The sequence below is a fragment of the Perognathus longimembris genome, chromosome 10, assembly GCF_023159225.1.
Source record: "Perognathus longimembris pacificus isolate PPM17 chromosome 10, ASM2315922v1, whole genome shotgun sequence".
NCBI classification, from domain to species: Eukaryota; Metazoa; Chordata; class Mammalia; order Rodentia; family Heteromyidae; genus Perognathus; species Perognathus longimembris.
In genome coordinates, this window is record NC_063170.1 from 11906538 (window position 1) to 11922084 (window position 15547).

Consider the following 15547-nt stretch of genomic DNA (forward strand, 5'->3'; position numbering starts at 1 on the left):
CTGGCTTTTTCTGTGTATGTGGTGCTAAGGAATTGAACCCAGGGTTTCATGCATGCTAGCAAGCACACTACCACTAAGCCACATTCCCAGACCAGAACATGTTTATTTAAAAAAAAGAAATATTAACTGTGAGTCCACACTAAGATTTCCAATTAAATCAATACTATAGTTTTTTTTACCCTAGCTCTTTGATTTTCATAGCTTTCATACTAAAAATCTTCATTCCTAATGTCAACTAAATTTCTTACAACTTAGTCTTTATCCACACGCGCGTGCGTGTGTGTATGTGTGTATACTATGCCAATATTATCACTAGCAGTAAGATTACTAAATGGTTCTTTTTGTTCTGGTACATTCTAACCTTAGCTAAGGGACAAATTATTTTGGTACGAAACTAATACCATTGTTCTTTAATTAGGAGTAAAGGGAGATAAGTGTAAAAGCAAGTCCTATCAGTTGCTAGAACATTTCCCCTTCCAACTCGTAGCCTGAAACAAAAACATGAGGTCTGACAAAAAAAAGTCTTCAGGGAAGGGCTATCAACACAAGAGAAACCAATCACCTACCAAGCAACATGGGGTCAATGGAGAGAAGGAATAAGAAGCACGAAAGAAATCATGAACATAATTCTCATTAACCAGGCAAGATAAGTCAGAGCTGACAGGCAACTGCAAATTTTCTCAGCAGGAGCTATAGTGAAATGCTGCTTAGCAACACCCGAAGGCGATGACAATGACAGCCATACAAAGAGCTAGAGAATCAGATTTAAGTGTGACAACCATACCATCTTACAACAGATAAGGCACCAGCCAGGCACCAACTAATTCTGGTAAATTGGTAAAATATGGAGACTGCATTGTCCATGTTTTATTACTTTCACTTCCTGTTTAAAAAAATGGTACAAGCAAAATTCAGGTATTGACTCACAAAGGTAAACTGTCCTTAAAGTAGGTTTTTTTATAAACTTCTTTAAAAAAAAAAAGTGTTTAACTATTTGGTTTTTTTTCCCTCTCTCTCTCTTTTCTTTTTTGGTACTGGGATTAAGCCCAGGACACTGCATTTGTGAGGCAAGCGCTTTGCCATTGAGCTGTCTCCCAGTCCTAAAAAAACTTCTTAAATGTCACAGAATACTATGGAAGAAAGCTGTGAGTTTAGAGGACCCACAAAATCAAAAGAGATTCTAGTAGAATGGTTCTTCAAATTTGAGTTTCCAATCATTCTATAAGTTTGTTGTTTGTTTGTCTCCTTTTGGTTTTTGGTGCCAATACTGGGGCTTGAATTCAGGGCCTCTCATGCTCACTTACTTGGCTTTCTCACTCAAGACTGTTGCTCCATTGCTTGATCAACACCTCTACTTTTAGCTTTTTGCTGGTTAACTGGAAATAAAAGTTTCACAGACTTTTTTACCCTGGTTGTCTTCAAACTGGAATCCTCAGATCTCAGCCTCCTGAGAACCTAGGATGATAGGTGTGAATCACCGGTGCTCTGTGAATTCTCTGTTTGATATACATGGACCTTTATTTACTCACTTACTCATTTTGGTGGCACTAAGGTCTGAACTGAGGGTCCTATGTATACATGGAGGTTTAACAAAAGAAAAGGTAAAGATGCCCTGGCTCTCATGCAGATATGCTAAGTCAAAATCTCAAAAAGGTGGCTGAGTATCAATATTTCACAAAAGATCTTAGGCAACCAAAGTTGAAAAGCCCTGTGACATGCCATACAAATATGTAAGGCAGTTCTGCCGACTTTATGAGCTTAAGAATTACCTCAGCATCCAGAAAAGTTTCACATTTACCTGGGCACATTTATTTAATTTACATGTCAACCAAAATTCCAGGATACACTGTTGTAGGTATCATGGAGTCACCTCTGAGCAACATGTTTGGACATTCTTTGGAAACGTCCAAACATCACTGACCTGAGTGATGTTTGTGAATATCTGCTCAGACATTCTCTCACACAGAACAGCCAGCAACTGCAGGACCACCAGCTTCTGCTCTTGACTTTCCACAAGAAGAGTGTGCTTTTGCTCCAACTCCAAGAGACTTATGCTGGAGAAAGACTCAGCTTTTACCTCTACCTCATTTTCCACAGCTAGATGAGTCAATTCCTGGAAACAGGAAGAAAGAAAATGGTATGAAAAAGTCTGTAGAACCAAGGGCTTCAAAAACCTATCTATAAAACTCCATTTGAAAGGCATGTGTGTGGAAACAGCCTTTATTGCAACATTATTCATACTAGTCAAAAACTGGCTGGTAGCACACACCTGTTATCTGAGCACTCAGGAATCTGAAGAAAGATGGATTGTCAATTTGAAGTCAGCCCAGGCTACAAAGTGAGAATTGGTCTCAAGGAAAGACAGAGGGAGGGGGAGGGGATGCCCAAAATCATAGGCAATCTAAGTGTCCAGTATTTTTTTTTTTTTTTGCCAGTCCTGGTCTTAGACTCAGGGCCTGAGCACTGTCCCTGGCTTCTTTTTGCTCAAGGCTAGCACTCTGCCACTTGAGCCACAGCGCCACTTCTGGCCATTTTTTATATATGTAGTGCTGGGGAATCGAACCCAGGGCTTCATGTATACGAGGCAAGCACTCTTGCCACTAGGCCATATTCCCAGCCCCCTAAGTGTCCAGTATTAAGAAAATAAAAAATAGTGTCTTTATACTATCACAGCGTTTAAAATAAATGAACTAGAAGTATTTGGATATCAACATAGATCTTTGTTGACAAACTATTGTATAAAAATTACTAAGTTACAGAATAATATATATACTGTGATACTATAAACTTTAAAACTTTTAAAACTTTGTCTTGGGGCTTGAACTCAGGACCAAAGCACTGTCCCTGGCTTCTTTTTGCTCAAGGCTAGCACTCTACCCCTTGAGCCAGAGCCACTTCCAGCTTTTTCTATGTATGTGGTGCTGAGGAATCAAGCCCAGGGCTTCATGTATGCTAGGCAAGCAATCTATTACTAGGCCATATTCCCAGCCCTATTTTTTAATTTTTATTTTCTTTAAGTAGTTGTACAAAAGGGTTACCATTCAACATATCAAAACTTTATAAACTTAAAAACTTTCCTAGTAACTGGGAGAGCTCAAAAAGAAACATACTCATTACTTGACTTAAGAAATGGTAACCCCTCTATATATTACCTTAATAATATCAATAAAAATTTTTTGACAGATATCTTACTTCATCAGTATTTCTGATCTCTATGGCTAGTCTTCTTTGAAGGGAACCCTCAGGCCACACAACCTTCCCAAAGTCCTATAGAGACCATTCATGTCCTTCCTTTAAAGATTTCCAACTAAACTTCCCCTAATGAGTAATTGATTTCTACCTGCTACTTTCTACATTTCCTTGGGAAGGGAAGCCTTAAGTTCCCTAACAATTAGTGCTTTAAGGCAGTAATTGACAGCTTAGAGCAGTGGCACTCACTATGCTGGGTAATTTTCCTCCCCAGGGGACATTTCGCAATGTCTACAGGACATCTTTGCTTGTCATAATTGGTGGGTAACACAGGCATTTAAGAAGCAGAGGTCAGGGATGCTGCTAAGTACCCTATAATGAACAAGACAACCCCCCACACGAAAAAAATTTATATGAGCTAAAATGTCAGTCATAAGGTAGTTATTCTGGCTTAGAGTAAAGCTTTTTTCATATCTGTCTATCCATCCATCCATCTATTTTTGAGATAGGGTCTTACTATGTAGCTTACACTGGTCTGGAAGTTGTTATATAGCCCAGACTGGCTTCAAACTTGAGATCCTTCTACCTCTGCCTCTTGTGTACTGATTATGGGTGTGTACAAGTGTATACACTCAGGGACTGTAAGCATGTGCTACCAGCCAGCTTATCTGCCTTTAAAAAAAAGGGGAGTGGGTGGGTCAGGAGTTTGGCCTAGTAGTAGAGTGCTTGCCTAGCATGCATGAAGCCCTGGGCTCAATTCCTCGGAACCACATATATAGAAAAAGCCAGAAACGGGGCTGTGGCTCAAGTGGTAGAGTGCTAGCCTTGAGTAAAAAGAGCTCAAGGACAGTGCCCAGGCCCTAAGTTCAAGCTCCAGGACTGGCAAAAAAAAAAAAAGTAAGTCAAACAATTAAGCACACATCTCAATGAGTGGCTAGTCACAAAGATGGAGGTGAGCAAAGGATTCAGGAGAGCCTGCAAAAAAATGTTCCCAAAGCCAAGTGCTGGAAACATTGGCCCTAATGCTCTCCTTGCATGCTCATCCACCCACCCAACTCTGAACTCCACAGACATTCATTTAGACATCAGCCTTCAGGGGGAGAGTAGAGAAGGCAGAGCTGGAAGCAGCAACTGGTGATACCAGACAGTGATCATGGGGGACAAGATACTCTGAGACTGGGGGTTGGGGATAACACTCTACTAACCACTGGACTAAGAAGCAAACTCAAAGGTTTTGAGGAGTTACAGAATGAACTGAAAAAGGAAGAACTGGTAAGTCTCCCTTCCAAAATACCTGACAGAACAACAAGCAAAAAGGATAAGAGATTATCTATAGCTCAAAAACCTACTATTAACTAACTTCAAAAGGGTTCTTACAGCCAACAGAGAGCAAAGGTTAACCCTTTACGAGATCGGTAGCTACGAGATTGGTAGCTTGGCTTCTTTAACTCTGACATTTCAGTGCAGATTACTTTGGAAAGTAGATCCCATCAGTATCACTGAAGATATGTTTCTTCTTTTTATAAAAAACTACACGTCCCCACGCCCTCTGCTCATTTCCCTAACCTTGAACCTAGATTTTAGAACCTGAATTTTCAATGCCTTGAAACTCCAAGGTCCTTCCAAAACTAGCCCAGAATTACAGCTGATCAACTACTGCGTGGAGTTCTTACCTTCAAGCAGAAGATGAAGAAGTCCCCTGCCAAACCACATTCCTGGCAATGGGACAGCAAGTCCCCGAGATGCTCCACCTGGCTCTGCTCGGAAGACACCTTCTGGTACAAGGCTTCATCTTCATCCTCATCACTGCAGCAAAGGTTAGAATTTGTCTTAGCCATGTCACCCACTGAGATCGTTTTGGAAATCCCATAAAGTAACACATTACTTCAATATAGTTAATCACTAAAGAGATCACTAAAAATTATTTAACTTATTTTTCCTATTTCTCCATACTGAAAAAAACAAAAACCAGGGGCTGGGGATATGGCCTAGTGGCAAGAGTGCTTGCCTCGTATACATGAGGCCCTAGGTTCGATTCCCCAGCACCACATATACAGAAAATGGCCAGAAGTGGCGCTGTGGCTCAAGTGGCAGAGTGCTAGCCTTGAGCAAGAAGAAGCCAGGGACAGTGCTCAGGCCCTGAGTCCAAGCCCCAGGACTGGCCAAAAAAAACCCAAAAAACTATTTTCAGAAACCAGGCTACTGTGTCCACCACAGTCATTTCATGAAGCTGGAAAAGATTCACGAAGGAAGTGACTTTTAAGATGGATGTTGAAGAATTAGTATTATTTTGTAAGTTGCAAAAGCAAAGAGGAATAAAAGTTATAATCGAATATGCTGGTTCCCAGGACAAAGGAATTAAGCCTGTGAAGATCCCAGAGGGCTTTGGATATTCTTTAAAGGAATTTCCCCCCACCCTGAGGAGACACTAAAGAGAGAGTGGAAAAAAGACAAGATCACCATGGGAGGGGATGCAGTCAATGTCAACCCATATGACCCAATTAGCTGAGATAAAGAAATATGTAACAGCCAGGTGCAGTGGTTTATGCCTATAATCGTAGCAGCTGGGAGGAGGCAGGAAAAGTCCAGGCTAGCCTGGGCTACATTCAGAGTTCTAGGGAGTTAGAGGGAGGGCAGGCGGGCAAGCAGGCAGCCAGGCAGGCAGGCTGGTTTCAATGTGATTGCCAAATAATAAAATTTGGCTAAGTTCTAAAAAGAATGGTATGATTGCAGTATATAATTTAAGAAACTTTGGTTGTTGTTGTTGTTGTTTTTTGCCAGTCCTGGGCCTTGGATTCAGGGCCTGAGCACTGTCCCTGGCTTCTTTTTTGCTCAAGGCTAGCACTCTGCCACTGGAGCCACAGCGCCACTCCTGGCCGTTTTCTGTATATGTGGTGCTGGGGAATTGAACCCAGGGCTTCATGAATAGGAGGCAAGCACTCTTGCCACTAGGCCATATTCCCAGCCCTGTTTTACTCACTCTTAAAAGTTTAAAGCAATTGGTCAGGTTCCAGTGGCTCACACCTATAATCCTAGCTACTCAAGAGGCTGAGATTTGAGGAGGATCATGGTTCAAAGTCAGCCCAGACAGAAAAGTCCATGACACTCTTATCTCCAATTAACCACAAAAAGCAGGAAATGGAGCTGTGGTTCATATTAACCTTGAGCATTAACCTTGAGTAGAAAAAGCTCAAAGACAGCACCCAGGCCCTAAGTTTAAGAGCCAGGACCAGCACTCAGATTTTTTTCTCAAAACAATTATATTTTTCATATTTATATTTTTAAACAATTATATTTACATTATATATTGAATTATATAATTTAATAGAACTTTAACTGTAACATGGAATGCAGTCAGGTAACTGGATCAGTTAAATACTACATCAGACATGACCAACAGGATTGTAGGTGAAGTAACATGCTCCCAGAGAGTAACATCCTCTGGGAGACCAGAAAATGGAAAGAATTCACCATATACTTGTGTGTATATAATATATGAAGATATGTTTTTTGAGGTCATTCAAAGGAATTTTGAAGCTGAAAATATATATATTTGTAGTGCAAGGGCACTATTTAATGGTAAAGCACTTGCCTAGCATACATGAGACCCTGGGTTCAGTTCCTGAATGAAATGAAACACTTGTGAGATACCAGAGATATAAATTATCATTTCCCCCCAAAAAACTATCCAATCCACTAATATTCATTAATTCTTCCAAAACAAATCCTCTGAGAAACAAAGTCGCATCATAAAACTGCACCAAAATAGCTGTCAGACATTTACCCTAGGAACAAACCTATGAGCATGAGCATGCCCCGCCCCTCTGTGAGTCAGAAATAGAATCGGGTTCTTCTGTGTTGAGGTGAACATGTGCTGCCCTTTACTTTGACTTCCTGGCAAAGGCTATGAGAATTAAGTGGGCCTGTGAGGCAGAGACAGAGCTGCCAGGCTGCAGTAACTGTGCCTACTATTAACTGGCATCTAGGAGAAAACCTGGAGGGCTGGTTGAAGACTCTCACTTGGTTCAGAAAATATAAATAGCAAGTGCCTCAGCTGTTAAGTTTCTGGTTTCTTCTCTTTCAGCGCCCCTTAGTGGCTGAGTTACAGAGTGGCCTACTGGGTAAAATTAAATTGAGTGAACTTACTTGGTGGCTTCTTTGGTGGTAATCATAATGCCACCTCGGGTGGCAGCTCTAAACTGGCACTGAGGATGGAGAGAGGGCGCAGCTTTGTCCAATCCTGCAAATCCTTTGAGGCTAGCAATTGCTTCCGTCCTTTCCAACTTTCCCAGGATCCATAATAAGATGTCTTGGCACAATGACCTGGCAGGAAAGGCAGTCATGAAAGAGCTTGTCATCTTACTCTGCATCTAATAAGCTAACATAAAAAAAGAAAGACTGTTGGTTTCCTCTGCATTCAAAATCCTGGCACAATTACCTAGGACTACTTAAACCCAGGAGAGGAAAGTACAAATCTTGTGAATTTCACAATGCAAATATCCTGAAATTCAATGAGTGACTGACTTGGCTCTAGAAGCAGCCCTGCTATACCATGTGGTATCGCTTTCTTTTTCTTCTTTTTTTCTTAATTACAAGCATACTATACTGCCTATGGATCAGACAGTGTGAATGAAAGCATACACTGATAAAACCCTTCACTCTCAGTGGGACCAAGAAACCACACACTAACAAAATACTGCAGATTACTTATCTCCTTGTATATGTCTGTGCTAATCAGCCAAGAGAGGAATGGAATAAATGCTTTGTCCTTGTTTGTCTTTTATAAGGACATAACCACACTATGAGGACTTAGGTTTTTTTTAACCAAAATAATGATGACATGGACACAAAGGCACATCATCCACTGCATTCCATCTTGTCCCTGTGGCTGTGGATGCTGCCATGTGCAGACTGGAAGCCAGAGAGCCAAAGGCAGGGTGTAAGCTTAGAATAGTATGCAGGACTGAGCATCTTCCTCCACTGCTTAGCAACCATGCTAATGAGCCCTACCACTTATTACTAGGAAGTGTGCTAGTATTCCCAGTAACCCCATGAAAAAGGGCTGATGTTGTCTATCAGATGACCTGGAGCAAATACTAAAAATTATATCCTATAGGACTTTAGAAAAGATATTACTTATTATTAGGAGAAATAAACAACATAAATACTGAAAATATAGCTAGAGCAAATTGAGTTCTACTTAAACTCTAACACACAGAAAAAAAAATATTTTCTGGATAATTGAGAAATCTGTCTTTCTAAAGACTGCATCAGTAACACCAAGTCCTAGGCTAGTTCATAATTCATACGCAGATTTTTCAAACCTGTTTTGTAAATTCCCACAAAATCATTATGAACCATCCTTTATTTCCCCCTTCCTAGTCACATAATTGCTGGATTTTGCACTGATCAAACAGTAAATGTTTATATACAGACACAAATTTCCTATGTTACATATATGATAGAGGCTAAGGAAAGTCAGTCGTTCTAATAATTATATCCATCCCCCTTTGTCTGAAAAAATTCTTTTTTTTCTTTTTTTGTTGGTGTGGGGCTTGAACTTGGGGCCTGGACCTCTGTCCCTGAGCTCTTTTGCTCAGAAGTAGTGCTCTACCACTTTGAGCCACAGCACCACTTCTGGTTTTGGGGGGGGTGTGTGTGTGTGTGTGTGTGTGTGTGTGTGTGTGTGTGTGTGTGTGTGTGTGTGTGTGTGTGTGTGTGTGTGTGTGTGTGTGTGTGTGTGTTTAATTGGAGACGAATCTCACAGGCTTTCCTGCCCAGGCTGGCATTGAACTAGGATTAGAGGCATGAGCCACCAGAGCCTGGCTCTTTCTTATTCTATATAATCAGAATTAAGAGGATTCTCCAATGTTTTCTTGATGCCCAAAGGAGATGAAAAGTAGCTAAATCAAGACTTCATTATTTATAAATAATTCAGATTCTATTTAGAAGCAAATGAGGTTCTGTTAGTTGTTTACCTTAAGTGAGAGACACCCTGCCTGGTGAAACAGTAGAGTGAAAAGAGCACCCTCAGCACGGGCAGCAGGGAATCCAGCAACACCGGGAGAGGCTCATTCCCCACCACGCACACCTAGGGAAAAGGACACAGTGAGACCTACCACAACTGCAAAGCCGAAGCCATGGGAATTTAAAAGCAGACACGCAGCAGGGCCTAAAGTCTGCTTCTTAAAAAAGCTCTCTTTTTAAGGCACACCACTGGAACCCTAAAGGTGCCCAGCATGGCAATGAAAGCAGCACTCAGCTGACAAAGCAATCAGCCAATACATGTACAGACAAAGGAACTGTCCAACAAAATGGGCACCTTAGCCTGTCCTTTGACCTCTTCCTTCCTAAGTCTGGTTACTTCTGAGTCTCCTAATCTGCCTATTATTCATCTATAAAATAGCAGACTTACTTCTAAAGGCCTGCTATGAGGAACTAACAATTACTACCAAATACAAATTTTTAAACTCATCTCAAGGGGGCTAGGTATTGAAGCTCAGTGGTAAAGCCTATGCATAGCTGGGTTTGATCCCTAGTACTAATAGCAAAAAATATCTAGATTTCACAGACCTCGAGGAAAAAAGGGTGGAAAAGACAGCAGTGGAGCTCACTGGACACTAATGAAAGTGAACTATACAACTCGGGGAGACGAGAGGGAGGGACTGGGAAAGAATAAGGGGAAGACACTGTATGAGGAAATATACTCATTATGTGACTGATGTAATTGTAATCCCTCTGTACATCACCTTTATAATAACAATAAGGAAAATAATTGTTTTAAAAAGGGGGCGAAATACCAACATTTAAAACAAAGCATAGCTCATTCTACATTTATCACTCTCAAGATGTGATTGCCTCATGAACAGATCCTGTTCTTTCCAGTTCAGAGAAGACACACTATACCTAGACCTGCCCTGGCTTTCCATAGGTGAGTGTATGAGATGCTGAATTTTTTTTTCTTTTTTTTTTTTTTGCCAGTCCTGGGCTTGGACTCAGGGCCTGAGCACTGTCCCTGGCTCCCTGGCTTCTTTTTGCTCAAGGCTAGCACTCTGCCACTTGAGCCACAGCACCACTTCTGGCCATTTTCTATATATGTGGTGCTGAGAAATCAAACCCAGGGCTTCATCTATACAAGGCAAGTACTCTTGCCAGTAGTAGGCCATATTCCCAGCCGTGATGCTGAATTTTATTAACAATGAGTAGCTTATATATCTTAGTTGCATCTTTATTGTATTTTTTTTTTTTTTTTTTGCCAGTACTAGGCCGTGAACTCAGGGCCTGAGCACTGTCCCTGGCTTCTCTTTGCTCAAAGCTAGCACTCTGCCACTTGAGCCACAGCGCCACTTCTGGCCATTTTCTGTATATGTGGTGCTGAGGAATCGAACCCAGGGCCTCATGTATACGAGGCAAGCACTCTTGCCACTAGGCCATATTCCCAGCCCTCTTAGTTGCATCTTTCAATGTCTAGAATAAATGCATTCAGTGCAACAAACTTTTTACTGAGTACCTGTTGGGTTCAAAGCACTGTCTGAGGCACTCTGCAAATGTCAGAGTGAGTTAGTGCCATTCACCCTCAGATTATTGTACTAGAACAGAAAGAACCAAACAAACTAATTATAGTAATTCCAGGTAGATAACTCAAAGTGTCTAAAGAGGTACAGAATGTTATTCAAAACTGAAACCAAACACAAAAGGATTTGAAAATATATCTTTACAACAAATGAATTCAGATCATCAATACAGTTGATGATAATGACAACAGAAGGAGAAAGAGGAAGAGCTGACAAGATTATATTCTTAATATATTTGCCAGAAACTACAAGAGGTTTTTTGTTGTTGTTGTTGTTGTTGTTTTTTCCAGAGCCGAGGCCTTGTGCTTGCCAGGCAGGCGCTCTTCCGCTGGGCTAAATTCCCAGCCCCGAGAGGTTTGTTATCTTCCAGGTATTATCGGAGAGTCTTTAGCCCATTAAAATTGCAACAATCTCCCAAAGTCAATTTTAGCAACCCTATTTAAAGATATGTAGGAAAGGGAAGCGTAAAGATACCTTTCTTGACAGAACACTGAAGTCAGAGCCAGTGCTGTTTATATGAATGGAAAGGTTATGGTAACACATGCACAGGCTGGGAAAATCTGTGCTTTTCCAACAAACCCTGTCCCTTTAAACCTACCCACATTTTTCATACTTCTTAATCCTCCTGACTCCTCTGTGGAGCCTGATAACCAAAGAGCCAGCTTCCTGTGCATGATCTAATCTCCATAAGCCCAGCTAAATGAAGTACCTTGTAAGGCAGTGTTCAGAAGAAAATATGCAGGCCTAATTATGGTATCAGCAATTACAGGAGGTAAAAGACGACATTCCCCAGATAACGTAAGGGCCTATTGTTCAGCTCCGGCCCCTGTGTTCTCAGAGGTAATCCCCCTGGAGCCATCCTTCCTTCCCAGCATCTTGTGTACCACCATCCCCCATCCAAAAAAAACACAAAAAAACAAAAAAAAAGCCACAAATGGACTGAATCTCCATTATCTATTGGCTTGACAGGTCCAAATCATCTGAAAGTTTAACATGAACTCAGTCAAGCCCATTTCTTGTGGGCTTAAGTGCGTGTTGATCATAAATTCCTCCTATTTTTCACTTTCCTCTGTCATACTTTCTAGCAAGAAACAGGCCTTACTTTTACATTTAGAAAAAAAACTGCAGCTATTTATATGTAACATAGTATTTGTTTTTATATAAAGGTTCAGTTATACTAGGCCCACATGGAATATGGTAAGCCAAGTCCATTTCAAAGAGTTTGTCTCCCTCCAGTTGGATCTGGCTAGGCCCAAGGCGCTCATACCATAATCCTAACTGCTGGGGAGGCTGAAAGCAGAAGGATCACAGTTGAAGGCTAGCCATGGCAGAAAAGCTCTCCAGACCCTATTTCTTTTCTTTCTTTTTTTTTTTTTTTTTGCCAGTCCTGGGCCTTGGACTCAGGGCCTGAGCACTGTCCCTGGCTTCTTCCCGCTCAAGGCTAGCACTCTGCCACTTGAGCCACAGCGCCACTGTATATGTGGTGCTGGGGAATCGAACCTAGGGCCTCGTGTATCCGAGGCAGGCACTCTTGCCACTAGGCCATATCCCCAGCCCCTCCAGACCCTATTTCAAAAATAATTAGCAGGGACTGGGAACGTGGCTTAGCAGTACAGTGCTTGCCTAGCATGCACAAAGCCCTGGGTTCGATTCCTCATCACCACATAAACAGAAAAAGCCAGAAGTGGTGCTGTGGTTCCAGGGGTAGAGTGCTAGCCTTGAGCAAAAGAAACTCCAGGACAGTGCCAAGCCCTTATGGTTCAAGTCCCAGGAATGGCAAAAGAATTAGCAAAAAAACAGGACTGGAGACATGGTTCAGTTGGTAGAACACCACCCAAGTAAGTAAGCCAAGCAAACACAAAATCTAGAGTTCAAACCCTGAATCCAGTCACTTAACATGGACTCCTTGATTGTTACCTTCTATCTGGTGACTGACCAGCCAAAGGTGTACCTACAATCTCTTGGAGCCAGCACAAAGACAAGCTACACCTGAGAGAAAACGCTGATGCTAGCTCCTTTCACTCTCCTCACACTAGGCTGGTGATAATGTTGCTGCCCCACTTGTGTGTGAGGCCTTGCTGACCTGTTCCCTAACATATGGGCCCTGTGGAATCTCCATGGTCAGTGTCATGAGCAATCTCTTTCTATGTGTATGGGTCTTTCCTATTCATCAGGAGGCAAAGAGGGATGCAAACACAGCTCAATACTTCAAGTAGTATTTCTACCCAGTCCTCACTAAGAGGCATTTTACTGAGTCTCCTTTTTTAGTAGTAAAATTTGAGCATGGCACACATGGAGTTACATGTAAATCTTCCACTGGTGAGTTGTATAATTTAAATCAATTGCATTCTCTGAGTCTATTTCCTTATCTGTGAAACGGGATTGGAAAAATCAAGCTTTAATGCTGCTTCTGTGTCTAATCATTCTGATTCTACTGTAAATTTGCTCATATTCTTTATAGTCTTTTAGTACTTCAGTACAAAGAGATAAGAGTAATGGGGGGAGTGTAAAAATGGACTATTCCTCCTCAGTAGCTAGAACTGAAGTTGCCAGTCATTATGCCTGACTTTGAAATTGGTACTTTAAAAGATGAAATTCATTTACTTGAAAGTTCTGGATACTCAAGGCATTTATACAAGGTGTTGTACAACTAGGGATCACCAAACACAATACTAAGAGAAGGGAAGGCTGAAGCAAGGAAGGGAGAGAAAGACTCTAAAGGTAGCTTTTCAACTGTAGTTCAAAAGTCTTGCATAGAGCTAGTAGAAGGTGCTTTGAAGGAAGTGAGAACTTCTCTATCAACCTGTGCCTTTTCTAGAATAAACATGTAGGAAGGGCTGAGGGTCAAACCAAGAGGCCAGTATGGATGTCTGAAAGCCATTACAGATTCAGAGCACATCAAATATAGAAGCAGGCTTAGTATTAGCCACCTATTGGCATAGGATTTCTTTGTTCTTTTGAGGGATTTCCACATTCCTTTCTGACGGCACAGATCTGCCATGAGATGCAGTGTCTGTGGAAAAGTCTTCCTCTAAGCTCAGGGGACAGCTCTACCTTGAGTGACACATTCTGGATATTCTTGACTATAGACCAGCCACTACTGGCATCCTTTGTCTACGTGGTTGGGACTTCCCATACTGGGAAACCTAGCAAACCATCTGGCCCTCAGGAGGTCTGAGATGGACTGAACCAAAGAATGAGTGAACAAAATAGCTTGTCAGGCATTTTCTCCAAAGCTCTGTCTTTGTGGGAAAGTTAAAATGTCTCTGTATTTTTTAAATCTTTTTCAAAGCTGAGGCTAACTACCTGAACACAGAATCACAAGAGTTCAGCCACAGACCAAACCAAACCAAAGGAGGCTGGATTTTATACTGGCTGCTTTATCTATACTGAGACTCTGGAGGCTAGAATTCTTTGGAAGGATTTATAAGAAATTTAGAATAAAAGAGAAGGAAAGAAATTGGTCAAAATGTTCTACTTATTAAAAACAAATGTGTTTATGTTTTAGAGCAAACAAATCAAACAAAATCAAACAGTCATTCTCATATACACTTCTCATTCCTGGGACTTTTTTTTCTTGATACTGGTCCTGGGGCTTGAGTACAGGGTCTGGGTTGTGTTCCTGAGCTTTTTTGCTCAAGGCTAGCAGACTCTGCCACTTGAGCCACTACTCCATTTCTGGCTTTTTTTGGCAGTCAACTGGAGATAAGAGTCTCACAGACTTTGCTGAAGGCTGGCTTGAAACCTCAATCCTCAGATCTCAGCCTCCTAAGTAGCCAGGATTACAGGAATAAAGCACTGGCACACAGTACATTTATTCTTTATTATTGTTTTTGAACCTACAGTAAATGAAACTGTTTTCCTAATGTATGGCTTCCTTTTAAGCATGATGAGCCTATCTAGAATCAACAAGAATTAAGCTGGCTGAATAAAAAATTCAGTTCAGGTTGGAACTTGATTATACCTGTATTAAAGATTAAACTAGTCAAACACTGCCTTCTACCTCATTATAGTGATCCTCTTGATAGTAGTGTTCCAGAACTTCTAATGCATTTGCTGAGTTTAATTAAGACACATGAGAAGAAAAAGACAGGCAGGTTACCTAATATAGTAAGTGCTTTCCTCTGTGCATGCCTTCAGAACATAATGTATAAAGCAGTCTTTTTAAAGAGTTGCTCTGAGCCAAAAAGGAACTGACAGCACTTATGTGCTACAATATGCTATGAACTTACAAAAGTAACCTTATTTCATCCCTACAACTCAGCACTAAAAGTCTTCTAAAGTCACAAGGGTAGTCAACCTTGGTGTTAGACTCGAACCTATGTATATCTGGTTCAAAGGTCCTGATGCTTCTTACTAGACTGTACCCACAGTGCAGCATTAGAAAAGCTAACCTCATATCTTTGAAGGTCATTTCTTTTGGAGCCTCTGAAATTCAAGGTCACAGTTTAACTATAGGTGGAAATTTCCAGAAAGAACTATCTTTATGGAAAGAAACCAGGGAGAAAAAAAGACTAGAATTTTTTTCTGGTGTGTGTGTGGTTTTTTTTTTTTTTTCTTTCAACAAAGCCATTTGAATTTCTCAAATTTGTACCCTGAAACAAAATAAAAATAAAACACTAGTTTTCTAAAGACAGCAAGAGGGAGAGATGGAGAAAAGTTAAGATTGATTTGTAAGCCACTTGGAAAATTTGGAACAAGTCACTTCAAATAATCTTTTGGATTTGTTTTATTATAAAATGAAGGGCTAATTTATCAAAACCCACAAAATGCATGATACCAAA

At 41.0% G+C, this 15547-nt stretch overlaps 1 protein-coding gene across 1 annotated transcript in view; it reads right to left on the bottom strand.

The window, feature by feature from the left end:
• The window catches only part of Tango6 (transport and golgi organization 6 homolog), a 150608-nt gene that overhangs the window by 110809 nt on the left and 24252 nt on the right, over positions 1–15547 (bottom strand). Inside the window, exons 8-11 of the mRNA XM_048355226.1 lie at positions 9168–9280; positions 7336–7512; positions 4863–4995; positions 1922–2113 (exon numbers count right to left, since the gene is read on the bottom strand). Coding sequence (XP_048211183.1) covers positions 1922–2113; positions 4863–4995; positions 7336–7512; positions 9168–9280 — 615 coding nt within the window. The remainder of the gene's footprint in view (positions 1–1921; positions 2114–4862; positions 4996–7335; positions 7513–9167; positions 9281–15547) is intronic.